The sequence below is a fragment of the Acanthaster planci genome, linkage group LG18, assembly GCF_054643075.1.
Source record: "Acanthaster planci isolate LZ-2023a linkage group LG18, COTS_SCS, whole genome shotgun sequence".
NCBI classification, from domain to species: Eukaryota; Metazoa; Echinodermata; class Asteroidea; order Valvatida; family Acanthasteridae; genus Acanthaster; species Acanthaster planci.
In genome coordinates, this window is record NC_141794.1 from 1,018,917 (window position 1) to 1,046,178 (window position 27,262).

General features: G+C 41.8%; 1 protein-coding gene across 2 annotated transcripts; it reads left to right on the forward strand.

Moving 5' to 3' along the window:
• On the forward strand, nucleotides 1–27,119 carry LOC110979198 (melanotransferrin-like). Of its 2 annotated transcripts, none has more exons than XM_087148502.1 (15): nucleotides 1–155; nucleotides 6,152–6,313; nucleotides 10,929–11,050; nucleotides 11,491–11,611; nucleotides 12,663–12,884; nucleotides 14,106–14,238; nucleotides 15,629–15,809; nucleotides 16,133–16,216; nucleotides 16,886–17,048; nucleotides 17,719–17,883; nucleotides 18,743–18,915; nucleotides 20,636–20,756; nucleotides 22,185–22,347; nucleotides 22,928–23,186; nucleotides 23,437–27,119. In XM_087148502.1, the coding sequence occupies exons 2-15, from the start codon at nucleotides 6,244–6,246 to the stop codon at nucleotides 23,713–23,715; spliced, it is 2,256 nt and encodes a 751-aa protein (XP_087004628.1). In that variant the 5' UTR covers nucleotides 1–155; nucleotides 6,152–6,243; the 3' UTR covers nucleotides 23,716–27,119. The 2 variants fall into 2 exon arrangements, with proteins under 2 accessions (XP_087004628.1, XP_022090494.2); XM_022234802.2 differs by lacking the exon at nucleotides 1–155 and adding an exon at nucleotides 2,064–2,222.
• The last annotated feature ends 143 nt before the right edge of the window (nucleotides 27,120–27,262 follow it).

Consider the following 27,262-nt stretch of genomic DNA (forward strand, 5'->3'; position numbering starts at 1 on the left):
TCACGGCACTGCACCGCGGCAAGCCATAGCGTGGACCGTCCTCGCGTATTTGTGCCATGCTGCCTGGAACTCCTCGTCTATTTAGTAGACTCCAGCTACAACCGTTGGTGACATTGCGCGGCATTCCCACCTCGATTTCGTTTGGCTGTACTGAGGTAAGAATTCCTTCGAAGGTGGGTTAGTAGATGGAATGTTGTTGGGTGGACGTTGTTATACGGCATAGAGGTTGGAAAAGTGACCCCCAGATCTGTGGGGTCCACGATGTCCGCCCCGCTTGTTCGTGGGAGCGGGGCGGAAGTCTCATTTCTGGCTGCATTTGACAAGGAAACTAGATATAAACACCCATCTGACAACTCAATTGGCTCGCCAGAAAGAACTGACTGGTTCCAGCGAGCTCGCACGTGCGTCATGCTCATTGGAAGGCAAGTTGGTAGCTTACCCTCCTGAATTTGCCTTCACGTGTTAAACTCACGAGGGATATGCGAAGACTAAAGTGCATGGTTAGCGTCATCAAATTGCCAACTGCAATTGTCTAGTTTCAACGACTGGAGAAACGAACAATACACCTTTGACAGTCCCTGGTATTTCACGAGGGATTGATTTCATGACTGAATACTTGGAAATAATTTATGCCGACTTTGAGACCTTTCAAGTTGAAGTTTCAGTTTGTGAGCTAATGCTCGGCTTTTGAATGTACTCCACTTTTTACTCAGCATGAAATGCATTCTTGCTAATAATACGCATGTGTAATAAAATGGTCTACTAATAATGTTATAACCATATATAGCATGTATATGTAAGTTGCATATCGCTGCACTCAGGCTTTTCAACTAACGCGGCACTTCAGTCTCCACCAACATGCAAATTGAGCAATGGTTGATCACCATCTTGGATCCAAGCATGCATGGAGCTATTAAACACAACTCTACCGTAAAATGTCATAACTGACTTTAAAAACGTCCGACTTTTCAACGGCCAAATAACCACCACTGATTTGGAATTTTCGAGCGCATCTGCGGATATCACTCGCTGACTCCTGACGGGTACTGAGGAGAACTGGGCGTCTTCTTCGTGCATATTTTGTTATGAATGTATCCAGCAAGATCGTAAGGACTTGTATTTGAGACTTGTCAAACAAAATGCAACGTGAACTCTTTTTTTTAATTGCAGACTTGAACTGTTAAGACGTTAAATTGCAGATTATTGACAAAACTAGCTGCATAGGCATTATTTTCTTTTAAAACATATTACGAACCAAAAACATCCAGTTGAATTAATAATAACTGGAGTTGATTCTGGCAACGATTTACACAATCTCACCATTTTGGGGGCCATACAGTCTCCTTTTTCAAAAGATACTGTGGGGGCACTTTTAATGCTAATGAGCTGGCCAGAAATTCTTGCTTGAATTAGTGGTATGCACCCTTATACATATGCAGCAAGGTATGAGACAGAGAGAACCCCCCTGCTTTGTGTTGGTCATTGTCTCGCAGGAATCTGGGGAATTCCTTTCAGACATCTTGGGGGGGGGACGTGTTAAGTAACAATAGTCTGAAATGTGTATGGGGATTGGACATGTTGGGGGGTACCCCTCGGTCTCATTTCTTGCTGGGTATAGCAAAGTGAAATGAACAATTGCACGATCATCGGCCTACAATGTCGTGAAATAAAAAGATAAAATTTATGTTTTCTCGAAAACTACACAAGTCTTGGAGGAAGTATTTTACAGACTGACTAAGGCTAGTTATGTATTTTTTCCAATAAAGATATTTCGGTATTATACGCTGATCTGATTTGGGGGATTTTATCAATGGCGTGCCAAAACTTTTAAACTTGCGCCTTTTGAAACGAGCGCCCACCCTATAATTAGGCAGTCCATCATGCATTAGCCTTTCATCAAGGCTTTCGTGCCTGTGTGGGTGTTTGTGCGTGTATAACTACAAAGCGACTGGACCGGAGACCACATGCACAAGGGCTCAGTGGCTTTGCAGTTAACAAGCACAGCTACGAGGGCCTTGACGAAAGGCTAATCATACATGCCATGCGATCCGAGCGCTTTTCCACCGTACCTGGCCACGTGCTCACGGCACAATTAGCATAGCGTGGGCCTGCGATCGTCCAAGCCAGTTGCTTATAAGTTGTCTGAATTCGGAAGACTCCGGTACAACCACGTTGCACGGCTCTCCCCGAGGTACCTCGATCTCGCGTTTGGCTGTTTGGAGGTAAGAATTCCTTCGATAAAGTTGATTGGAAAGGAAAAAGCAGGTTTCTCCTGTAAAGTTAGCAGATGGAATGTTGTTGGGTGAAAAGTGCACGGTTTGTCACCCCCAGAACTAGAGCCGTGGAGTCCGATCCCCGCCTCGCTGCGCTCGTTCGTGGGATGGCGGGGCGGGCGTCGCACGTCACGGGTTCTGTTTTGGGGTACGTGTTGTGGCTGCCTTCGTTTATTCAACAAGTTCAAGCTAGCCAAACTGAAATAACTGTGAGATCCCTTTGATGTACAGGTGTTGAGTTCAGTGCCGTTTTCAATACATCGTGTATGGCTGTTGTACACGCACACAAGTACGCCAAGTTGGAAAGTAGTACTAGGCTAGTACTAGGCCTGCTAGTTCTAGATCATGTATTGACGTTATGCAGACTTGAGTTGAGGAATCTTTCAGGCTTAACAATAACACTAACACTTCATTTTTTCAGACCATGACGTCAGCATGCCTTGAAAGTTGAATATTCAGGATTGTTGTAATGGCAATGGTCGTCGAAAAGTTCTAATAAATTCTAGAATTTACAATGTATGTGCGTATGCGCATAAATTGCCTGTGGAGGCAAAAAGCTTGAGCAGCCCATTGACTGAAAATGGACATGCAGAGGGGCACAAAATCCAACGTCATTTTCTCTCATCTTCTGCACTTTTTCACCTTCGTAAAAAATGCCGTAAGCTAAGAGAAACTGACATTGAAATTTGTGCCCTTTATATTCTCAATTGGCCACTCAAGCTTTTTGCCTCCACATGCCATTTGTGGGCATGGGCGCATACAGTAACTTAGAATGTATTAGTAGAAGGGTCTATTAGTGTGTGAACAGTAGCTATCTTTGGACTTTGTGTCTAGAGATAGACAGTTTATGGAAGAGAATCCCTGTATGAATGTTGGTGGGTAACAGGTGTTATTGGGTGTATTGTGATGGTGCTGAATGGGGAGGAATTCTAAGATAGCCATGTCCAAACAGCTTCATGTGTAGTTTAATTGATCCATGGATAGCTCCATAATTGGCCTTACACCTGTTTGCACCTGTTTGTCTGTTACTTCCAGAACTGTGGGGTTTGATGTCCCTCCCCCGCACTCCCAGGGGAAACAGTTCTATATAAGGATGCCAGTAATTATTCCCTACAGTGACTTTTTACATGTTCATGTAGTGATCAGAAAGCAAACACATGTCCAGAAAACCTCAATTTATAATGAGGGAAAAACCGAGTCGTTTACTTAGAAAACAAAGGATTTATACAAGGGGAAGGGGTAAACTCTGCACAATACAGGCATATGATGCTCACTGGGCCAATTAAACATTTCATACCATCTCATCTCCTCAGGAGGAGTGTACAGCCATACAAACAGAAATAGTTTGAAATTAATTCCGGTGATATTTCCATGTCAAATTCCACAGGTCGGGTGTAACAGGGACACAAAAATGTCACGCTTTTGGACCCTGAATTTATAGAACAATCCAGATAGGAAGGATTCTTTTCTTTTTCTTTTCTTTTTATGTCAAATTGATTCAGTGGGCAACTTAAACACAGGAAAAGAGTACATTTATACAAGCACTGAATGGTATCTGTTTTAATTGAAGGAAAGTAACAATACTTGGAGTAGATCTACTAGTTGCCTGCAACAATAAATTTATTCAACCTTTTCGCACCACAGTCAAACTTCAATTTTCATTATCATGTTTTCTCATCATTTTTCCCAAATAAACTTTAAGGTCGGGTAGTGAAAACATGTTTGATTGGGCATGGAAGGAAGGAAACCACTTTATTGGTCGGGGAACAGGAAATACATGTAAATGTTTTGCATTTCTCAAACTATTTCATACATCCTGCCATAAATTTGCCTACATGAGTGCAGTGGGAAATTTATTTCACCCTTGAGACTCGAGGACAAGTAAGTGGCCCAATTAGATGTCAGTAGATTGGATACTGTCCTTTCCTGGTTTTTGCTGGTATGCACATGTATGCCTGGTAAAGACCACAACTGTTCAAACTAATTATTTGGCAGAATCGTGGCCCTGACAGACCTCACAAAAGCTGCCAGTTTATCTGTAGCAGCCATCATACAAGGTGATATTGTCACTGCATACAAAGTACGTAAAAGGTTGCTGGCAGGTTAAAGTTACCAGTAGTTCATCTTTCAATGGAACTAACCTGTGAATACCGCAGAGACACTGAAGCATGGCTAAATGATTGTGTTGAGAAATGTTTGGGTCAGAAGCATCTTTGAACTTTTCAGTCCTAACAATGATTTTGGTTGTAAATTGTATTCTCATTCTGCAGCTGTAAGCGTGTCTTCGCTGTATGAAAACCATTTCATATCCCACGTCCCTTTTGCCTTTAAAGGCGTATCGGAAAGTGCTGTTTTTCACATTTAGAGTTGCCTGTGTTTTCTGGATAACCGAGGGCGCTGTTGATGTTATGTCAGTTGAGGAAGACACTGTTGAGCTTATAGTTTTCTGCTGAATTTCTTTAAACAAAATGTGTCCATTGCCAACATGTCTTACCATTTCCCATGCCCATATTTGATCATCAAAGAAAAAGACCATGTTTTTTGCACAAATCAGTGTAACACAGAGGATAACATGTACATATACATGTACTTCTAAGGATGACATCACAGCATTACTCATAAATATGGAGTTACTCATTAGCCTAAAAGCAAAAATGACTCCGCAATATACTTTAGACTAGAAATCAAAACCGTTTGCAGCAAGGTTAATAAAGTTCCTTTTCAGAAAAATGAAGAAAATGCATTACATGGTACCTTTAAAGTGCCAAGAACTGGCGTGATATCAGAAAGATTGTCAGGAACCCTCCTTTCAAAGCATATTTCTATGGAATTCAGGGGCTGAACAATGCTTAACCCAATTTCATAGATACGGTTAATTTTTCAAGGCCCAAAAGTCGTGCTTGCGCAATGAACAGTACCTACATATTCTGGTGAATAAGGAAAGTTCTCACAGATGCTATTTTGTTTGAGCTCACATTGAAAATGAAAATGTTTGGATTCTTTTTCAGACGTGTTTGTTTCCATTTTCTTATCCCACATACAGGTTCATGTACTTGCCCAAGACATTCCCTGAAAGAAAACTATTCACTAGACTATCCAAACACATGCAAGTTAGCAGTGTGTACATTGCACTGCTGAATTGAAAAAGTTCACAAAAGCTGAAATTCTGGCTCCCAACCAAGCGAGCAAAGCGAAGTCCTTGGCAAACTGCCAAGATATGTGGCGTACCACAAATTAAGTCGTCCTGTTTTGGGTCTTCCAGTCCAAGCCCTTCATGCATACTGTATCTGGCTTTTAAAAACATTTCAATGAGAATCTTTTTGTGCGTGAGAAAGTTCTCTTTTCTCAGGTTTGATTTAACTACTCGGACAAAATGTTGTATTTGTAACCAAACCAAAAGTCTGAAAAAGAAATCTCTCAGTAATCAATGAGTTCATTGGCATCTGTTTCAGTTGACCATACATATTTGATTGACCCACAGACTACATTAGAATCTCAAAGCTATTAAAGAGTTTCAAAGCCAATAGCTTGTAATCCTATACAAAACAAGATCAGGTGTCCTGAACTGCCCTAGGTCTTAAATTTCAGTTCAATAAAGGAACAGAAGTTGACTGTACCTCGCACTTCTCCGTCTTCGGAAATTTGATCTTGCTCGGAGTATATATTTCTGTATCATTGTACCAAAAAGTGTTTAGATTACATGAATGACTTAATCAAACGGTATGATGCAGTAGATCATTTTGTCATTTCCGTCGTCATGGTGAATCAGCACTTGCTGGACATTAACCTCAGATGTTACTTAACAGGAACATGTATGTCACATCCACATTTGGGAAACAAACAGCATGTAAGTCATTGTTCCAACTTTCCTTTGTCAGCAAAGTTTTGCCTGAAGTTTCTGGGGACCAGAGCGGCAAGTTTCTCTCTCGTCACGAGTTGAGCGTTGTGACAGGAAATCACCACAACCAGGATGGCTCAAGCAACAATCTTCCTGACTACAGTCTTGCTGGTACTCTGCCTTCACCATGCTACGAGCCAAGGTAACTGTAGGATTAGGCCAAGGAGGCTGTAATGTCACAGATTTGATTTTATGATAAGGGAAAAAAGCTTTGGCCAAATTACCAGTTGTTTTGGGGTCATTCAAGAATTTAATTGGGACACTTCAGTGTCCCTTTTTCATCCAACATGTAATTTGATATGAAAAATTACAGCATTGAAATTAACTTCCAACTATTGTACTTGTTGCTTGTTTAACAACCACTGGGACAATAATGACAATAATGCATGTTATCTTTGACCCACATCTGCTGAAATGAGCATGTCTGGGGAACCTTCAACTTTTGTGGGAGAAGAGTAAGCATTGTACAGTGTAGACGTGGGTAACGAAAGACGAGCTGAATGGAATCCGCATTAAGAGCTAAGTCATACTGGTATATGTCAATGCATGGCACAAACATGAGAGTGCTGTGAATTTTGTGATGTGAATGAATATTCACTGAAGCAGAAAATCCAGAGTTTGGCTTCATCAATCTTGGTCCCTAAATTTCTTTGCCAAAAGAGCTTGTTGGGGCAAACCTTTTATGTTAGAAGATGAGATTCAAATGACTGATTTGTAGTAGAGCCATTCAGATGTGTAGGTACACAGAAAAGCTTTGAAATCGCCTTGGGGAATTGTACAGGGCACCAGTAATTCGACTCTAAGAGGAAGCCATAAGAAACGTTTGCTTTATAAAATTTGACACAATGGGCCGCGTGGTTTTGTACAGTCCAGAATCCAATAAGCAGGGCAGTTACCGGTATAATGGTTCATTTGTTCGTCAAGCCTTTTGTTAATCTTTTACTGGTCTCTGGCTGGTTCAGATCAGGTCCAAGTCCGCTAGTTTTAAGGATTGATTACATACAGCCCATCCTACATGTCTCGTATCATAAAAATACATGGAACACTTTCTGTTGGCCACATACAATGTATAGTTATGTTGTTTTCAAATGTACCCGTAGCCTGGTGAATGGGTCTTTGCTCTGTGACGTATATGTACATGTGAGTTATTTACGTGACCATGGTGTGACACAGTTCAGTCTATAACAATCAGAAGCTGTAACCTTGGAAATCTGCCCTGCTAAAGGCCTTGATAGCCTTTTATGGTGAAGCAGGGTTCCTGAGGCACCGGATCCCAGAATCGTAAGATCTTCTAGACCTGTCTGGGTAAACATTGGCCAGGGTGAAATGAAGGGGCTTTCCCCATGGACAGTTTAAATGACCTCACTTGTAAAGGCCTGTGCAACCAAGCCCAGTTTCTTTCTATTCAGCCAAGCCTAATCCAAGGTTAACTGTATATTAAGTTTCTCTGTTCTGAGGTCACAGCACCGGGAGTGGCGAAGGCAAATATGTGGGCTGCGTGGGGTAGGCCTACCTGTAACCTGATGGCTGCTTATGGTACCCATTTCCAATTTGTTGATAAACCTTCCTATTTTATTCACCCAGTCTCTTCAGGAATGAAAAAGAATCTAGTTTAAGTTGCAAAATAGACTTTTGCAATTAATTTTCCGGGTAGTTGCCAAATGCAGAGAAAGTAAGTGTGCCAGTACAGTACTGGAGCCGTGCCCCGTGGCTGTAGAGTGGGTATGGAGATACAGTGGAAACTACGTTTCTCTTATAATTTTAATAATAATCATGGGTACCCACACCCCGGTACCCACCAGTTACATTATCAGGTTCCTCAGTCCTGTACTACATGCCAATTTACGCCACTTTTGTTTTATTTATTGTAAAGAGGGGCCATGCTAAATTTGGGGTCTGACGTGTGACATTTTTCCATCCGGTACCCATGGCAATGTATACATGTACTTTGACAAGGGATATATACATGTATACTTGTACATGTACGTGTATCACTGAAATTGATTTCTAACTTTTTTATTAGTGTGGAAGGTTAATTTGCATTACATTTTCAATCTTGGAAATTGTGAGTTCTCAACATAAAAGACCACGTCAGACGTCGCGTGTAGCAGGAACAGGAAAGAATTGGACCCCAAATTTATAGAGTGACCCAGAAGGAGAACGCGGATGCAGAGGCATCTTGTTGAGGAAACCAAATCAGAATTTAAGGAAATATTGACACAGAGCGGAGGACTTGTAATGCTGTTGAATTGGCTCCAGGGACCTTGAAACCAACAATATTTAGTTCAGTGCCAATATTAGTCATGTGTTCCTGTTTTTTTTCTAAACACAACCCACAGAGAGAACATTACTTGATAACTGATGGACTTCCTTGATAAAATCCTAAATTAAAGAGAAAAATAGATACAAGCAAATTCTATTTCAACATTCAAGCAGGGTTTGGTGAAAAAAAAATTCCAGTAAAGTTTTGTACGTGTACATGACATTTCGTGAACGAGTAGTTTCAATATACAATACAATCACAAACAGAACTTTGGAACGGAATTCATTTGCTGTACAGGATTCACATATACTATTATACATGTGTACACATCTTGCGTTGTTGAAACCACAAAATGTTCAGTCCCAGTCCTTTCCCCCCCCCAGGGTACGTGCATTCAAGCCGCACCTTTCCTGTTATTGCTCAGTGATCTTCTTTGTGAAGCAGACATTGCGCAATGCACAGGATCAGTAGGACGTGCCCGTGGTATGTGCCAAGTGGGGTTATCTACCGTAATGTAGGCAAACCTTAAAGTGTCTCTGCGGAATGTTTGATACCAGTAGTTTGAGAAGGAGAATAAATACCGTCTTCAGAGCATAATGATGTTTATGTTACTTTGAGAGGGCACGCTCGGACTTCATCTTCTCATAATCCTCCTAAACCCGTCCTAACCTCACAGAAACATACCTGTTTAACCATTCGTAGCAAAAGCCATGTACATGTAGTTAGTATGATTAAACTGAAATTGGAAAAACTTGTCAACGCCTTGAAAAGTATTTCCCAAGGTCCCTCTCCTCCCTGAAAGTTCAAAACTTATAAATTGTAGGAATTGAATCCAACTGATGGGAAAGGCATAAGTCTCCAAATCTAAAAGCTTGCATTATGCAACGGGGTGTTAAATTAAACAGTTGGATTTATTTTTACATTGGCCTTTCTTAGGCATTGAAGAGAGATTATCGATAAGATTTTCAGGACAAAAGTTTGCTCTGCGTTGCTGGATAGAAATGAACAGTTGATATCTGGCTGTGTAGTGATAATATTGTCGAGCCTCACTGTAGATCTTTTTTCACCCCATTGACTCAACTCTTCAAACATCCACTGAACTGTGTGTGTTTGACCCCTGACTCCTTTGGGATCCGTCTGCCCATTTTGCTGGATCCAGAATTTTCCAGTGTCTGGAAACCCTTTGTGCTGGGGAAATCAGTACAATATGTTTGCACAACTGAAACTTGAAGGTTAAGCTTAATTTTGAGCCTAACACACAGAGTCAAGACCGAGGGTCCCCCAGGGTCGTGTTTTGTTCCCAGTGGATTTGTACCTATGTACCATATTCAGGGCAATGTCAGCCTTGTTCGCCAGTACTTGAACAAAGTTGAGGCACTCTTCTGTAATACAGGCTTTTTGCTGTGCTCAGTCTATTTATGACTGTAAATCCTGTAAAAACAGATTTCAACTTTTTTTTTATCTGGCAGAATAGAATCCAGTGCATGTAGTAAATGTAGACCGCCGTTCAAACCAAAAGGCACTTTAGCACCGCCGGTGGAACGATTTTCAAAGTGGGGGGAGGGGGCAGTTGTTAGACTATCAGGCATCAGCCATTAGTAGGGTGATCCAGTATGTTCCACCCAATTATAGCACCTGCCAAAAGTGTGGGAGGGGGCAGGCCCCCCAAGTCGGCCCCCCATTGGCCTCCCTGCCTCCCCTTCCGCCAGTGTATATCAGTACATCCTTTTGCATGCATTGCAAACACCATTCGATTCTTTTTTCCCCACCTCCCGTGACCCCGCTCTGTCATTATTGGCCCACCCATCTACCCTTTGCCCCCCCCCCATCTACCCTTTGCCCCGTATCCCTGGAGAACTGGACTTAGTTTGAATGGGTGCCAAGCCCAACATTTGTCTTTTGGGGTTTTCACAGTCTGACAGTGAAACACGGATACTGCTTGCAGTAAACGACTTTCAGCACTCTCACCACACTGTTTTTTTTTTCTGGGGGACGTTGTAAACAAGGCCTTTTTTTTTCAATTGTACTTTAAGTTGATGAAATTTAACACACCTTTTGCTGCAACAGTCACAGAGAGTCAAAACTTCTTTCCACATGATTTGCCCAAATTGTCTGGAAATATTGCTCCAAATACATGTACAGTTACCAACAAAAGTATTCATACCCCTTAGAAAGTTTAGGTTTTTTGCGTTTTTCTAAAGAATGAAACATGGTCTTCAGCGTGGTCTTGAAATAATGGGTCATGTTTTGATTTTTAGTATTAATTATTTCTGGTTATGAAACCAAGGATTCCTCAAAAGTGCCCTAATGCGTGAACATGTGGGCACTGTCACTCACAGGCCTAAAGAAACCTGGAGAGAGCAGACAGTGAGAAGCAGATAGTTTTAGAGGTGGGAGAAACACCTCAGAAGAATGTTCGAGGTTAAACCGACAGAATCAGGTAAAGAGACTTAAAACACAATCCTCATAACCTGCTGACGCCTTCTCTTTGCAGTGACTGAAATGCGTTGGTGCACCACCTCCAGCCACGAAGAGGATAAGTGCCGGGCAATGAAGAACGCATTTGCCAGCAATAACTTGAAGACTCTGAACTGTGTTGCCGGGGAAAGCGCCATGGTAAACAAACAAAGATTGGCCAACATCCATCCCACCGGTCCCTTATACTCTCTAGATACGTGTAAGCTAGCATCCCCCTTGGCTGGGACCGTCAAAGAGTTCCTTGACAACTCTTGAGGTTACCCTGGTTAAATAATTCCATACATGTACTTATTAATTATCAGCCACTTTACCCAATGGCTAAATGCATTATATAACCTACTCCCACGTACACGTACTGGTTTGTATGTTTTAAGTTTTAAGAGTCAATTTGAATAATTCCCTATTCGAATATTCGACCTTCAGTTCGATCAAACATCCCAATATTTTGCCGACCAGCAGATTCTTTAGATTTCAGCTTGTTGCCAGCTGTTTTCAGCTTTTTTGTATGTGATGGCCACTCATCACACCCCTGCTATACCTGTACATGTATGTCGCCCTGTCCTTTTTCCTTATTGTAGCACTGCATGCGGCTTATCAGCACCAACCAGGCTGACTTGATCACCCTGGACGGCGGGGACGTCTATGTTGCAGGAAAGGAGTTCAACATGATACCCATCATGCAAGAAGTCTACGCAGGCAGTAAGTCAGAGTGAACAACGGAACTCGCCTACGCCTGAGCTTTCCGTTATGGACCATGCACGAGTTGCTCTACGGCTTCCTTCCGAAAAACATGCACTTCTCAGCAAAACAAAATGTACCATGTGCTTACTATTATCTGCTAAGTTTGATATCAGGATCTACATTAAATGGTCATACTGAACAAAGACACATGTATAGAGCAACACCGGCCTTTGAGACTGTAAGCAAGTTTGCTACATTGACCGATATCAGTTTTTGCATCGGCACAGCTGAGTTGTGCTGATCAACTTTGTCAAAGCTTGTTGGCGCATGTTCCTGCCAGTGCAGCAATCCTTATTGTTGCCACTTTGGATTGCAGTTGGATTGCGAATTGACCTTTGACCTTTCAGTAATAAGTCCTTGTCACATTGTTGCGGCATACAAGTTAGGTTTGAAAACACATCCTTGCAGCCTGGTATTCAAGGTGTTCCTACACAGAATGTATGTCACTTTACAGTCATTTGCAAAAGTTTAAGACCACCTGGAATTTTGTTGGTATTTCTGTCACTGGGCCTGCCTTACATTGTCTTATTGATTACATAACATGTTTTTTACAGTGGTCCATAACATCTGGATAGTGCTGTGAGCCCATTTGAATGAACTTTTCTGCAAAGGCAGGCCTAGTATGACATTTTGTCTGCAATGCAGCATGAGTGTTAAAAAAAGCCAGTTTAAGTCATCTGAAATGCTGGAGAGCACACTAAATTTTAGACGACATTTCCAATCCTGGAAATGTCGTCAAATAGCTGTTTAACCAAGATACTAGGTTACACACAGAAAGTAAACCTGAGTTGCCATGATGAATTGGCTTATGTTTGGGTTTTTTGCAGGTACATGTAAATGCATTTTGTATGTGTGGTCCTCAACTTTTGCAAATGACTGTAATTTGGTGGGCACGGGTCTACAGTAGCATATCTTTTTGGCTCCTGAAAGTAGGCCTTACAGAGTAACCAGGCTGGAGACTAAGGCCGTTCCCGTCTTTTGTTCCATCATTTCATTTTTCCATGAGCAGACGACATGGGCTACTATGCCATTGCTGTGGTGAAGAAAAACAACACAGGGTTTGGCTTGAGAGACCTCCAAGGGAAGAAGTCCTGCCATACCGGGGTTAGGAAGACGGCCGGCTGGAACGTTCCCGTTGGTTACCTTCTGGAGGCAGGTTACATGATCCCAACGGATTGCCAAGATGACATTCGCTCTACCGGTGCCTTTTTCAGTGAAAGTTGTGCCCCAGGTATTCCTTTCTTTCCTTTATTTTTTTTTACATTATTAAAAGGGGCATTCTTGCACCAAACTTGGAGAGCCTCATTTCCAAATGTTTCAAAAATCTTATGAGAATGTTTTCATTTTGGTCTAACTTTACAAGTATCCTATCTGTAGAGGTGTTAACCACCTCAAGCCAAAAATCCACCTCATAAACCTACAAATACACCCACTTTGTATTGCTCAAACATGTCCCAGAAAAATTTAAATAACATCAATGCAGTATGTGATAGCTTGGTCATGTTGGTGGTTATTTTCTGGTCTCTGTCTGAGATCATGGCCTGTAGAGTGAGACGAGATTGAATGTCCAAACCAAGACAAGATTAGCCAAACCGTTGCCCACAAAAGACAAATGTAACATTGATGTGAGCAAACTTGGACTAACGGATTATGAATTCTGCATTATACATGTTTTTGCGTTAAAAAAGAAACAAACATTTACAACTTTTTAAATAGAGCAATACATGTACTTCGTAGTAGTTGTTGACTTGGGGATGGGGTCAGGGACCCTCAGCCAACACCCTGCATTTCAGTAATCACATGCATGCATCCAACTAGAACCCTGGGATACTGGTTATTTGTATGAAAAGCTGTGCTTGGGCTATTGTCCCCAGATCAAGATCAGCGTATTGTTGATTAGGTTGGGACGTGATGTGTGCCGAAGTTGTTGTCGACATGTTTTTGGGGTCAGCAGGTTCAGGGACTCACTGAATAGGCTTGAAGTTGTGTTGTCTGCATGTTCTTTTCAACAAGCTTGCCAGGGGACTTGAATTACTGCGTTGGTACTGGGTCCAAAGTACCAGCATTGTTGCGATAGCTCAAACTTTGTCCTTGGCAAATTCGTGCGTGTAGAATTCCATAAAAGAAAAAAATTGGAGCCGTGCAGTTTCTGAACTTCCTGGAAGTTACAGAATTTAGATTTGTTAGGTGGATTTGCTAACACTGTAGTAATTATTGAAGATCAGTTGAAGGAAAAAAAGGGTTTGATATTCTGGTGTGAGTTCTAGATGTGTAACATTTACTGAATATTGAATGTGTGAACATTTTTATCTCAAGGAGCTCTGGGAATGAATGTTAATGGAAGTTTGAAAACAGTATCAAATTTCTATTCCAGACAAAAAAAATTTCCTCAGTGGCCCAGCTTTGATTTTGCTGGGTGTGAAATGACGTGTTCGTGCCTTCTTGTCACCAGGTGCTTTGTCCTCCGAATATAACCCTGACGGGAACAATCCAGAGAGTCTGTGTGCCTTGTGCCAAACCACAACGCCCATCAAGTGTCCCCGCAACTCCAACGAACCCTTCTACAATTATGGTGGGGCGTTCAGGTAAGACCTACCTGCAACCCTTGAAACAGAAAAAATGAATTCGGTAGCCATTGGCTCCTAATGGGGAAAAATCTAGGCACCAGCACTTTTATTAAAGTTTAGTAATCAATTGGCCCCTAAAGTGAAAAATATATTGTCACCAGCAAAAAATGCCGCAGTAATTTTTGATCTTAGTCTACTGTAAAACTATGTACAACCTATGTAATAATAAACATTGTAAGTTCAAGAACTCTGCCACTAAATTGCCATGTGCACTGAATATTCATGAACGTACGTATACACATGTAGTATAAATTCATGCACCCATGTTTACATCGTCCATAACGGTAGAAGCATGACCCGGCCCGACACGTACACCACACAACATGCATATGTACGTACATGGGCGCCAATGAGGTCAATTCAGGAAATCAGGGTTCTTGCCAAGGGCTTCAGCCACAGACGTTATGACGTCCGTAGTTTAAGCGTGTAACAGGACTCCCTGCTAAATGAATCGCACTATTTCCGACACTCTTTGTCACAGCAACACCCTTTAATTCCAGAATGAGCTCTGTTTCAGGCTTCATTTACGTTGCAAAAAAGCAGCAAAAAATGGAGTCCAAGCTGTGGTTTGTAAAATGTCCCTGGTGTCCGTATACAGTGCATCAACAATGTTTGTTTAGATCGGGAACCAATCAACATTGACTCATATGAGTAGCCCATGCAGATTGTGCCTGTGAACGGGATATACGTTTACTGTACATGTACAGTGCACAAGTTGCAAATGGCAACTGTTTGGTGAAAATATGATTGCACTGGCAAAAATGTGGTTGCATTTGTGACCGATTTTGGCATTATTTAAAGCGTTGGCTACCTGCCGCCATTCTCCTCAACAAGTGCAGAGTGTGGCAACAAAAAACAGAATTGGGATTTTGAAGTTGGAACACAAACTGGAAAAACTGGAGCAATTTCTCGAGAGTGGTTCCACTTAAATTACAGTAGCTCAGCTTTGACAGGAACCAGTCGCTTACATGGAAAACGAGGTCTTCTGTGTGTTTGTCACTTTCTAATTGACATTATGCACAAGGAAGACATTTTGATCATGTTCCCTGAATCTGTCTTATTCAATGTACAGTGTAATCTTTCAAATAGGGCAGTACCAGACTGCTTTGAGTTCCTTCCCTTATTTTCATTTTTTCTCAAATGTTGCTTAAAACAGGTAGCTATTGCAGATGACAAATTTTAAATTATTCATCTCTGTAAGTGAAATAGATTTGTACTGAACTATAATTGGTTGCTTTGATTTTCATTCTCAGTTTCGCAAAATAAAAAAATGTTCTACTTGTTTTCAGTTCAATATGACCGACTTGTAAATGAGGTTTCTCTCTGTCTTGTCCCTCTCTGTCTAAAGGTGCATGGCAGTTGGGGGCGGGGACGTTGCATTCATCAAGCCTGTGACCATCACAGAGAACACAGATGGGAACAACCAAGCAGATTGGGCTGTCAGCTTGCGTTCTCAAGATTTCCAGCTCCTCTGCAAAGACAACACGAGAGCTGAGGTTGGACAGCATGAAAGCTGCAATCTTGCTTTTGTAAGTTGTTAAAAATTGAGGCCTCCAACTTCCAGCCTTCACGTTTAAATGTCTTACTTGGTTGGAAACAGTTGGATAGGTAGTTGTTGGCTAAACATGGGTAAGATTTGTCAGGATTTTACCTGATTTCACGATGTTTTCATAAGGATTTTCCTGATTTCAGAATAGTTTTTTAAAAATCCCTTGAAGATCTTTTTTATTGTTAAATTGAAAAGCCTCCTGTGGGTTAACAGCACAAATATGCACGAATGCCCACAGCCACTCTTGTGCATGTGTTTTCAGAGTCAACTGTCAGTCATTGTTCATACGTTTATCCCATACAGGTACCATCTCACGCCGTTATGGCCTCCAAGAATTTTGACTCGGCTGTGCTGCAGGATTTCCGCGCCGTTCTTGGGCAAGCTCAGGTACAAGAAGATTTAATAATGACAATTTTCTGTCGTTTCAAGGACCTTTTGTGTGGGTGTGCAGGCATGGATACATAGGGTGGACCTCTGCACAAAATATGTCCGCATAATTTAGGATGCGATGGCGTAGTGTGGACTCGCGCACGTCCACACAATGTTTTCCCCTCTCTGAAAAACAGTTTCAGAAGCATTTTTGGGTCAAGGTTATCGGTGGCAAAATGAAGAGGAACAGTCCAGGAACTCATCATCAACAATCCAGCTCAAAGGAGTCATCCTAATTGGAGAAAAAGGAGCATTGTCCTCAAGTTTCCTTAACCACAGGAGAACAAAGGAATGTCCACACTTTGTATGTAAAACAGGTATGCGTGGGTGTGTGTGGGGGGGAGCGATTCCCCCCGCCCCGGAGAAAGTATTGATAGATTAAAAAAGGAGGGGAAAACAGAGAAAAGATGATAAATATCACCAAATTGCTCAAAACCCCTCAAACTGATCCCTTTGGTTTATTGATTCATTGTTGATAAGTTCCTTCCCCCTCCCCCAGGAATCCCCCCACCATGCCAGGAAAAAAGTGCTTTGTCCCTCCCCCCTAAAAAAAAAAATTCATGGCAATGCCCTAGCCAGAAATATTTACAAATAACCAGCCTCTCCTGTTGCTACTTCCTCCCATAGGAGCTGTTTGGGCCAGATACCAATACCAATGGCTTCTCCATGTTTGACTCCAGTCTCTACGGGGCTTCCAACCTGCTCTTCAAGGACTCCACCCAGATGTTGGCAGATGTAACCAAGGAATACGATGCATTCCTAGGAGCAGACTACCTGGCGACTCTGAAAGGTGTGATGGACAAGTTTTTTTGTGGGTTCACTTAAACTGTAACTGGACACCAGGTTTTTAAAACAGGTTGCCACAAAGCTGTATTTTTGTTTGAAGCCTTGCAAAGCTACCAGACAATTTTTTCTATTCTGTGTTTCTCAAAGAAAGTACCCTTTCAACTTGATCTGGTGTTCCGAGATTGACTAGCAGGCGGGATCAAACCAAAGTATTGTATGGATACAAATTTCAGTTTTTAAACTTTCTTCATTGAGAAACTGCAAAGGGGTTTTTGTTGCAATGCCAAAAATGCATCTGTAGGTACCTCCCATTTTCCTTTGGATATCCATTGGCTTTGTTTTATCTTAAGCTCACTACTTAATTTCAGGACATTTCCAGTCAGAATGAAAAGAGTTTCCTCCAAAGGTGCTTAACGTCGAACAAACTTATTTTCTTGTAGGAAAGAAAAGAGCAGTGTTCCTCTCTAGGATTTGATTCAGAGGAAGGAGATCTGAAACCTGAATCAGAGCAGAATTGAAAAAATGGAAAATCCTTTTTTATCAGTTTGAAAATCAGTTACTCAGTCAGTTAATCTCAGTTGATCTTAATCTCAAGATCAGTGTCAATCAGTATCAAATTTATAATCAATCAGTGATGACCAGTCAAAGTCGAGTTATTAATCCTCAATTTGCAGGTCTTGATAAGTGCCCTGACGGCACCCTGCGTTGGTGCGCCATATCTGCACAGGAGAAGAGCAAGTGTCGCGCCATGAAAGCAGCCTTCAGTGGTGCTGGTATCACGCCCAATATTTCTTGCTATGAGTCCTACTCAGCAGATGCCTGTGCTGTGGACATTGCAGGTTTGATTTCTAAACTTTCGTTGTCTTTGTTGCTTTACCTGGGCCATGCCATGAAGTTTTGATAGTTCTATAAAAAGAGTTTGGAATTTTGCTGAGTCTAACATTTTTGCTGTTATTTTTTTTCTTCTGTGCCATGTTTTACAATCTTTTTGACTCCAGTTGCATGAAAATTTGATATATAACATTCTCTTGACATGTCCAATTTTCTGAATCGGGTCAAGTCAAAATGGTTCACTTTTCCTTTTGACGAGTTCAACGCATGTGGGCTGATATGTATGAGGCCTTGATCTGTAAATGACCCTAACAAAACCCTTGGACAGATTAAATTGAAATTTCACAGACATATTTTCGTAAATGTCTGTAACATACGGGTTCAGTTCCCAATCATGAAGTCTGTACTTTCTCTTACTTCCACTACACACCAAACATATTTTCCAGACTCCAGTCAATTTTAGAATCTCCTACGTAATTTGTCCTGACGTCCAAGTTGAATGACATTATCCTTCCAACAAGCATTGATCCACAGCGGTGTGGTGTTTTCCTGTTACATATGATCTGTGTCTGGGTCATGCATTACGTTGGAAAGATTCTCCAATAATTTTCAACACAAGGCACTCGTGTAAAGTCAGACAGCAACTGTAAACTGAAGTGACAATTATATACAACGGGTTTGCCCTTACCCAACGTATATTTATGAGCACTGTATGCTCAGTGCTTGTCCGAGAGCTTGCGGACAAGCACTGAGCATACAGTGGGTAAGGGCAAACCCGTTGTATATAATTAACATCTCCCCAACACAAAAATACATCTTGATGAAGTGACTATGTTATCTGCCCCCCTCCCCCCTTTTTGTGAGCAGGTGACGAAGCAGATTTGGTGTCTCTGGATGGGGGAGAGCTGTATGAACATGGACGAGAGGGTCGTGTGGCACCCATCTTGGCCGAAGACTACGGCACGGGTGATCCCACTGCCAGATACTGGGGCGTTGCTGTGGTGAAGAGATCCTCCAGCTTCACCATTAACGACCTGAAGGTACGAATGCCCAACACAAGATACCTTTATCACATCCCCCCCCCCCGAAAAGTGCCAAAAACACTTTTGATTTTGAAATCACGGAACTGTTAGATGGAACTGGTCAAAGACTTAAAAATAATCTGTACAATGGCTTGTGATATTCACAGGAGTCCTTGAAAATGATGGAAAAGGTATGGTTACTACAAGGCTCCAGTTAAGGACACGAATTACTGAAGAACCTAAGTTGTTTCTCCTGGAGGCATTTATATCTGTTTATCTCCATAGGAGCAAATTATATCATTCCTGTAAAGGTGCAGTCCATCATTTGTAGTTGACCCAAACTAAACTGGTGGAGTTATTGTTGAAAAGCTTACTGTTTGATCTCTTTAGTAAGCTGCCATTTTGAAGAAACAACGAAAGAAGGCCTTTTGCAAACAATACATCTAAAGAAGTGACAGAAGAGTACGCAAGCGTAGACATGACCTGCATGTGCAGTAACTGTAATTTGTCAATTCATTGCATGACATGATGTTGCTGCATTTGACTGAATGGGAGAACGTGTCATAGATGCTCCATTCATGTGCCATTCAAAACACGACTTGGCAACGTTTGATCTGAAACTGACATTCTAGACTACAGTAGAAGGTTGCTATACCAAGCATTCGGCTGCACCAAACATTGCCCCTTGGCTCCTGAAGTTTCTTTGCACTTGTACCACTTTTACTGAACATTACAAATTTGTTGTAAATAAAAGCATATTTAGAACTGATGATAAATAATTCGTAGTTGGGGAAAATCGCACTCACGAAAGAACAACGGCCAACAAGTTGCACGATCCGTATCTTTAGTGCAATGTACATCGCATGCAGGCACCTGGACCGGCTGCCAAGTACAGTACACTTGTATACGCTATGCAGTGCTGGCAACTCTGGTGTGGAAGATTTTGCGTGGTAATGGCTACAAAGCTGGCAGATTTGAGCTTTAAAAACCACCGAAACAGGAATTAAATGTGCAAACACTAGCATTCTCTACTTGACTCGAAGAAATCTTCGATAAATGTTTTGCTTGTTTCGATCATTTTCGAAAATGCTTGCCTGACGTTTTCTTGCCAGCTTCGGACATGTACATTATAGTGCCTTCATTGTTTCTGTATTTGACTGGTACTCTGCGCGGCCATTCGTTAAAGTGCTTTTTACCAACAGGAACCAGTGTAGCTATACCTACATGTCACATGCAATTTTTCAGTGAAAACTCCCATGAAACTTGATTTTATTTGGTGATTTTACTTCCAGTAAGGACTACCCCGTTGTGAAAACAGGAACATTTATTAATATAATAAAAAATACAGGAATTTTCTGTTCTTAATTTATCTTGTTTGCATGTAGATTTTGTCTCAAACACCTCACACCAGTATTCAAACATTTTTGGGGTGGGCTGGCCTGCGTTTAAAGAGGCTTTTGTAGCCTCTAAATGTACATGTATAGGCCGGAGTTCGGAACAGGTGCGTATGTCCAGTGTGTTCATGACTGAAATTGCTATACCGAACGACCGCCGGCCCTGTCATGCTCATCATAGTGACGTTCCATTGTATTGTCTCTCTTGAAATGCAAGTATTCGCTGAGGTGAAACTTCATCAGGTTTGTTCATAGGCACCCTTCTTTAGATGTTGAGGAAGTTTGTGGCTTTAAAGGAATCTGCTTGATGACCACTGCTTGCTGTTCTTTTTCTGTTCAATCAGGGAAAGAAGTCATGTCACACTGGCTACATGAGGAGTGCTGGCTGGGTAGTACCCATCGGATTCTTGATCAACCGAGGTGACATCGTCAGTAGCCATGCATGCGACATTCCCAAAGCAGTCGGTAAGCACAAATGCCAGACACGGACACTGTCTGCTCCCCATAACTGGCCGCATACAGTCAGAGGGCACAATTTACAGCCACGCTGTTCAGAAGTATTTTATTATAGAAACCAAACTTTACTGTCCCACAAACTCAGTTCCAGCAAAAAGTTACTATTGAGACCAGTCCACAAATATTTCTCAACTTCACATCCCTCAGTTTGACAAGTGGAATAACAATTTAGCACTTTTGATATCTATATAGGAGTGGAACGGGGGAAAAGAAACAGTCTTTCTGAGGAAAAGTGGTCCTGCACAGGATCAGAATGTCAGAAATTGTCCTCCAAAGGACAATGACGGCAGTCTTTCACAGGACCAGAATAGGACGATAGCAGTGGTCCTTCACATGACTAGAAAGAAAATGTTTGCCATCCTCGGAGCCAACAGGATTCCTCACAAAATGGTCAATGCACTGCAATCTCTCTATACAGACTTCCAGGCCTGTGTCCAAACTCCTCATGGGGAAATCGAGTCTTTTACAGTGACAACTGGGGTTCTCGTGGCCATACAGCAAGACTACAAGTACCTTTAGGGGCTTGGATTCACACAAGTTATAATATAAGAACATTTCTTGTAGGAAAGCCTTGGCATTTAATGCTTGCAGAAAGCTCAATAATATCTGGAAGTCACCCCTTTCCCTTCAACTTCACTTGAGGCTTTTAAGAGCAACAGTTTAACCTGTATTGCTTGACGGTTGCAAAACATGGCCCGTGAACCAAAAAATGTTGGACAGACTCGACGGGTGTTTTACGCGTCAGCTTCGCATTGCTCGTACCAAGGACTGGACTGCTAGAGTTTGCAACACCCATTTATATGGAGGGGCTTAGTTCCATCAGTTAGCCATATTATTGCCACGAGAACAATGAAATTCACTGACCATGCTCTCCGAGCCACTGAGCAGCCAGCATCGGACATCATTCTGTGGGAACCAAATCCAAATTCTGCAAAGTTGTCACATGTAAAGACACTTTGGAACTATGCGTGTAATGTATTGTGCATGATCAGAACTATATTACTTATGCACACCATGAATATTCATGTAACTGATGATGTCACACAGTGTCAGCATAATAAATCACCTTTTCCAACATGGCAGCTCCCAATGTCGCTTGTCCACATTGTTACCCCTGGTATAACCCACACAAATACATGACAATGCGGGTGCAACAAAGCAAGAGTTGCGGGGTCTTATGTAGGACAAAGGATCAAAATAGGACAATATCTGTGGTTATTCATGGAACCACAGCTGGACTCGTGATCCAATAGAAGCACCATTGGTGTTAAATTTAACATTTTAAGAATTTGAGGTACAGATAGAATTTTGTAAACATATCACATGGCATTATTAAATCAATGCTTAAATGTTGGATGTTGTTATTCAATTTCGTAGGTGAGTTCTTTAGTCAGAGCTGTGTGCCTGGAGTGTTGGAGCCATCTAACAACCCTTTCAACACCAACCCGGACAATCTGTGTGCACTGTGTAAAGGCCAAGGTGAAAATAAATGCAAGCCCAACCATAACGAGCCCTATGTGGGTTATGACGGTGCATTCAGGTAGGCGGATTCCAACCTCTGTTAAGGAGTTCCCCGGCCCCCCCCCATTTTCCACGCATTCAGGTTGGAATGGGCTACAAGCACAGTCTCTTCCCTCAGTGGTGACAGACAAAGGCATGGGCCAACGCATGAACGGCAATGCCATCCTACACTGAATAGTTTTGGGAGGACCTTGAGCCAGTTCAGATCATGCATCCTGGGTGCCATTCCAGGGTGTGATCCCCCTCAGGAAGTTGATGCTCGGTAACAAAAGCACCCTCTCTCTTTCATGCGGGGAGTCTGTTGACCTTCACCGATTCACCTAAAGTTGTACATGTACAGGTTTTTGCTTTACATCTTGTTGAGTTGTGAACCACTGTCTGAGACTCGGAAAACAGTGCAGGATATCCTGCCCACACAGACACAGGTTAATGTTCTCCATGCACGGCACAGCCAGCAATGAAATTTGCCGACTGTTTCTTAAAATGCATGGCAAAAAATGGCTACTCTTTTGCAACAACTTAGCAGCATATTGTATTGTGAATCGCCCGTATTTCCTAAAATGAGTCATTATATACTGTCATCCCTTTCTCTCAAATAGGTGTTTGGTTGAAGACAGTGGCGACGTTGCCTTTGTCAAGCACAGCACTGTGCCCTCAAACGTTAACGGCGACCAATCCTGGAACTCTGGTGTCCGAAAGGAAGACTACCAGTTGCTGTGTCCAGATGGCACCCGGAAGAACATTGACGATTACAGAGATTGTAACCTGGCAAAGTTGCCCTCACACGCTGTTGTGACTGCTGTTGGTAAGACTACTACACAGCGAGATGCAATGAAAACTGTGCTGAAGAGTGGACAGGTAAGATGTTTCTTTCTCCAGACTCTAGAAACGGGATGTTATTCCATTTGGTGAAAACTCTTGAGATGAATAGACTTGGCTTGCCATCTCGTCAGCGAGACCTGTTTGGAGGCATCAAATAGCATGAATTTCTGTCACAATTTCTTTGCAATCAGTTGAATATTATCTGCTCTTGGCAAGGGTATCACATGTAGAAAAATTCACTTCATTAAAAATTTCTTGTCTTTGTTTTTTTAATTGCTCTAACCAGGATCAATTCAGATTTGACAACAGCCCTCAAGGTATGTTCAAGATGTTTGACTCGGCAGGTTATGGTGCGAATGCTCGCGACCTCCTCTTCAAGGATGTAACACTGTATCTGAATGATACCCCCACCACCTATGACCAGTTCCTGAGTCAGGAGTATCGAGATGCCTTGGACGTCCTCTACTGTAATCCCTCCAGCCGTCCATCCGCTGCTGCTGGTCTCCTCCCCTCCCTCCTGGTGATGATGCTTGCCTGGGTGATGCATCGCCTTGCTCGTGGTTAAGGAGGAGCAGGGTTCCAAAAATGAAGGGCCTCAGCGAGAGGGCCTCAAAGTCGGCATGAGAAGTGCCACATTCTGGCAGCCTAGATTTCGGCGTGAGTCGACGTCAAGACTGGGAAATCTCTCAATTAAAAGCAATGGCCTGTTTTGTTTTGTTTTGTTTCTGGGTTTTGGTTGTGACTCCCCCATTTAATACTAAGACAAAATGTTAGTAGTGTAGTGATCCATTCTGTAGTTCTCAGAGAGTTTTGTGGGTGTGTTTATTTCGTTCATGGGAAAATTAATTAGTTTTCATTCACTCAGAATCGAAGTTATTCATATTTTTGACATTTAGCCTTCTTAAATTCATTCTAAAGGGACAAGGTGTGATTTGAAGTCTTTTTATCCATTGACTGTCTATCTCAGAGGAATTGAAGTTGGGCATCATTACAATCGCTGAGTTTCACTGGCTTTAAAGCATGCTTGCTTTCTTCACATCTTTCATTCTTTCACACTGTTTCTCTGCTTCTTTCATAGCTCTATTAGCCGCATTGTTGCTTTTTTTTTTAGTAGTAGTTAATGTGATCTTGATCTCTTTTCGATTTAACTTTCCTTATTTTTGTTTAGTGTGTAAACTAACAGGCCCATTTGAGAAATTTCATAGAGTGAGAATTTGACGAAGAAACAGAATTTCAAGGATTTTTGGCTTGGCGTGAGCAGAATGGTGCATGTGCCCCTTCAAGGTCAAAACCCAGACTGAACCGGATTGAACCAGTTGTGTGGCAAAGATGTACATGTACACCCTGGGCCAGCTGGTGGCCCTAGGAGGGTGTGTTGGGTGCCTACGAGGGAACGAGGATGAAACGGTTCAGGCTCTGGTCAGATTGGTTTGCTAACATTAAGTGCCCCCTCAATTGTTGAAAAGGAGAGAGTGAGGATACTGGAGGGCCGTAAGACTCCATGTTGCCCCATGCACGCTGGTATGCTTAGATCATGTGACACTGAGGCACCAATCTGCGAAGCATCCTGTGACGTGCTGCCATTCTCAGCTTCCATAGCTGTGCATGGTGTTCACATTCAGGAAATACCTAGCACACATGGCCAGAACGAACTAGACCTGACTGGTTCCAGCTAGTATGTACAGGATTAGATGAAGTTCGTAGGATTGCTTCGAATGTGGTTTGTTGAAAAATGTCGCAAGCAGGATCGACTGTCCTAGTGTGACTTGTTTTGTAGAATAAAGAAGTTGTAAAATGTAGCTGTTAAAATGCCGATTTATAGATTCCCTTGGAGTTTATCTGACTTCCCTTATTGCTTCAGTCACAGCAATGAGTTCCAAATGCAGAATAAAGGATGTATTTACTCCTTGGAATTGACACAAGCTTGCAAAGATTGCTTAAACTCAGTGCCTTCTTAAAGTTGGCCTAACTAATTTGTGCTTGCATTCATTTCTTTTTTTCTTCCTACAGCATCAGCCTCTGCAGTTAATATAAATCTTGAACGATCTGGTTTTCTTAATGTCAGTCTTAATTGGTCTACAGTGTTTGTTGTCATGGTGATTAATTTCATGAGGAGACAGTTCTTGTCTGAAGCCCTGTGACCTCTGATGGGTCATGACCGGAATCCAAAGCTTTTAAGTCAAGGTCAAGTAAGCCACAGGGCCAGTGCTCCAATCAGAAATCCTGTGTCGACTTCAGTGTCGTCTGCATATACACATACGGAGCTGTGGAGAGATTTTTTTTTTAAAGCACCATTCTCAAAAAACACTTTTCAAACCGTCACAGAATACATTCAACACCAGTCCTTAGTTTGAAAAAAAGCTGAAGAGAATTATAAATTACTTGCTGATTGGAATGTCGGCAGCTTATCCTGAATTTTTCTTCATAAAGTTTTGACTGACGAAAGATATGCGAAGTCTTTTCAGGGTTAGGTCCTAACCAATATTTTGCAAAATGCTTCATCGGCTTTTTTAGTTTCAACGATTGGAGAAGCGAATAATACGCTTTTGAGAGTCCCTGGTATTTCATGAGAGATTGATTTTATGATTAAATACTTGGAAATAATTTATGCCGACTTTGAGACCTTTCGGGTCACAAGTTGACTTGAAGTTAATATTGTTGAGAGTACTTAATTTTGGCTTTGAATGTTTGTGTACAAGTACTCCATTTTTTTTCCCAGCATGAAATGAATTCTTGTTAATTTACGCATGTGTATTAAACGGTCTACTTATAGTGTAGCATACGTTATAACTAAAGAAGCATGTACATGTATGTTGCATATCGCTGCACTTTTCGACTGACGCAGCATTTCTGTCTCCACCAACATGCAAATCGAGCGCTGGTTGATCACTGTAGTCTTGGGTTCAAGACGCCTTTTGCGGTACTGCGGTCCATTTTGAGGTGTACCAGCCGCTTCTTGTGATAGCAATTCGTCGGCAGGTCTTGAAACAAAGACTATCTGATCACCTGCGTGCATTGCCTGTCTGCCCTAGCCCTCATTACGTACATGTACACTGCACATGTAGGTTCTGCACCAATGTGCTCATGGTGACAACTTGCGATCGGTTTGAAAAGCAGTTTGCCGCAATGAATGATGTCGTCATAACCAGTGTCGCGCGAGTGCATAATTTGTGTTGTGATTAAAGAACCCTTTAAACCCAACCAGTCTGAATCCAAGAAGCATATGGTCCGGGGGGTTAAAGTACTGTAACAGTTCATTAGAATGATAAGATGTCCATTAACAAACTTCTTTGTAACAATAACTTATTCCAATTCTTCAAAAGAGTTTACTTAATGTCCACGTTGTACCTCTATCAAGGACGTCACATTTTATTCAATGTGACTTTCAAAAACGACAGTGTTGTTTTACAATAAGCAAGATTTAAGTGAACATTATTAGTGGCTACATTTGAAAACGTTTTACAGGTGTGTTCTTTGTGATGTCATAATTTGCATGAATGATTTGGGTGTTCCTTCTGAGGTATGTTGTGTTACAAATTCACAGACGTAGAACGTGGCTACCTTGTCTGCTGTAGTATGGATCGCGCCATGTGGAAATCTTTAAATGGCCAATAAGATCCAGTTTGTGATGATCATACCAGGTATGTGCAGCCAATCAGGTTGATCGTTCTATGACATCAAAGCGGTTTTTGCGTTGCACGTCAGCATCCGTCGAACTTAAGTCCTTGTTCCAAACATAATGTTATCCGGTACTCAGAAAAGTAGACTGCCTTGTATAAGGGTCTTCCGTAGTTTCAGTGTGATATAAGTTCTTTTAAAATGCATAATTTTTGTAGCTCAAAACAGTTTCCAAGTTGACCCAGCTGTAATCGTGGAATGGATCTGTTGCTCTAGGTTTGGTTTTGAAGTGGAAGGTGAATGGTTAATAGTAAAAATAGAATAAAATGCTAGTGTCACCCGAAGTGAAAACGATTTGTTCTTTTCTGTCATTTTTGCCTTGTAACGAATTCGCTCCTTGAACGGACCTCTGCATTGCGATGTTAGACCGAGAAATTCTGGCAGAGGTTATTAACGGAAAAAAATCAGTTCGACAATTTTCTTGAACATAGCTG

Excerpts from the sequence above, each read along its gene's own strand:
- LOC110979198 (XM_087148502.1), top strand. The coding sequence starts at position 6,244 with ATGGCTCAAGCAACAATCTTCCTGACTACAGTCTTGCTGGTACTCTGC. Across the intron at positions 11,051-11,490 it reads TTGCCGGGGAAAGCGCCATG|CACTGCATGCGGCTTATCAG; the intron begins GTAAACAAACAA and ends TCCTTATTGTAG. Across the intron at positions 17,049-17,718 it reads CTACCTGGCGACTCTGAAAG|GTCTTGATAAGTGCCCTGAC; the intron begins GTGTGATGGACA and ends CTCAATTTGCAG.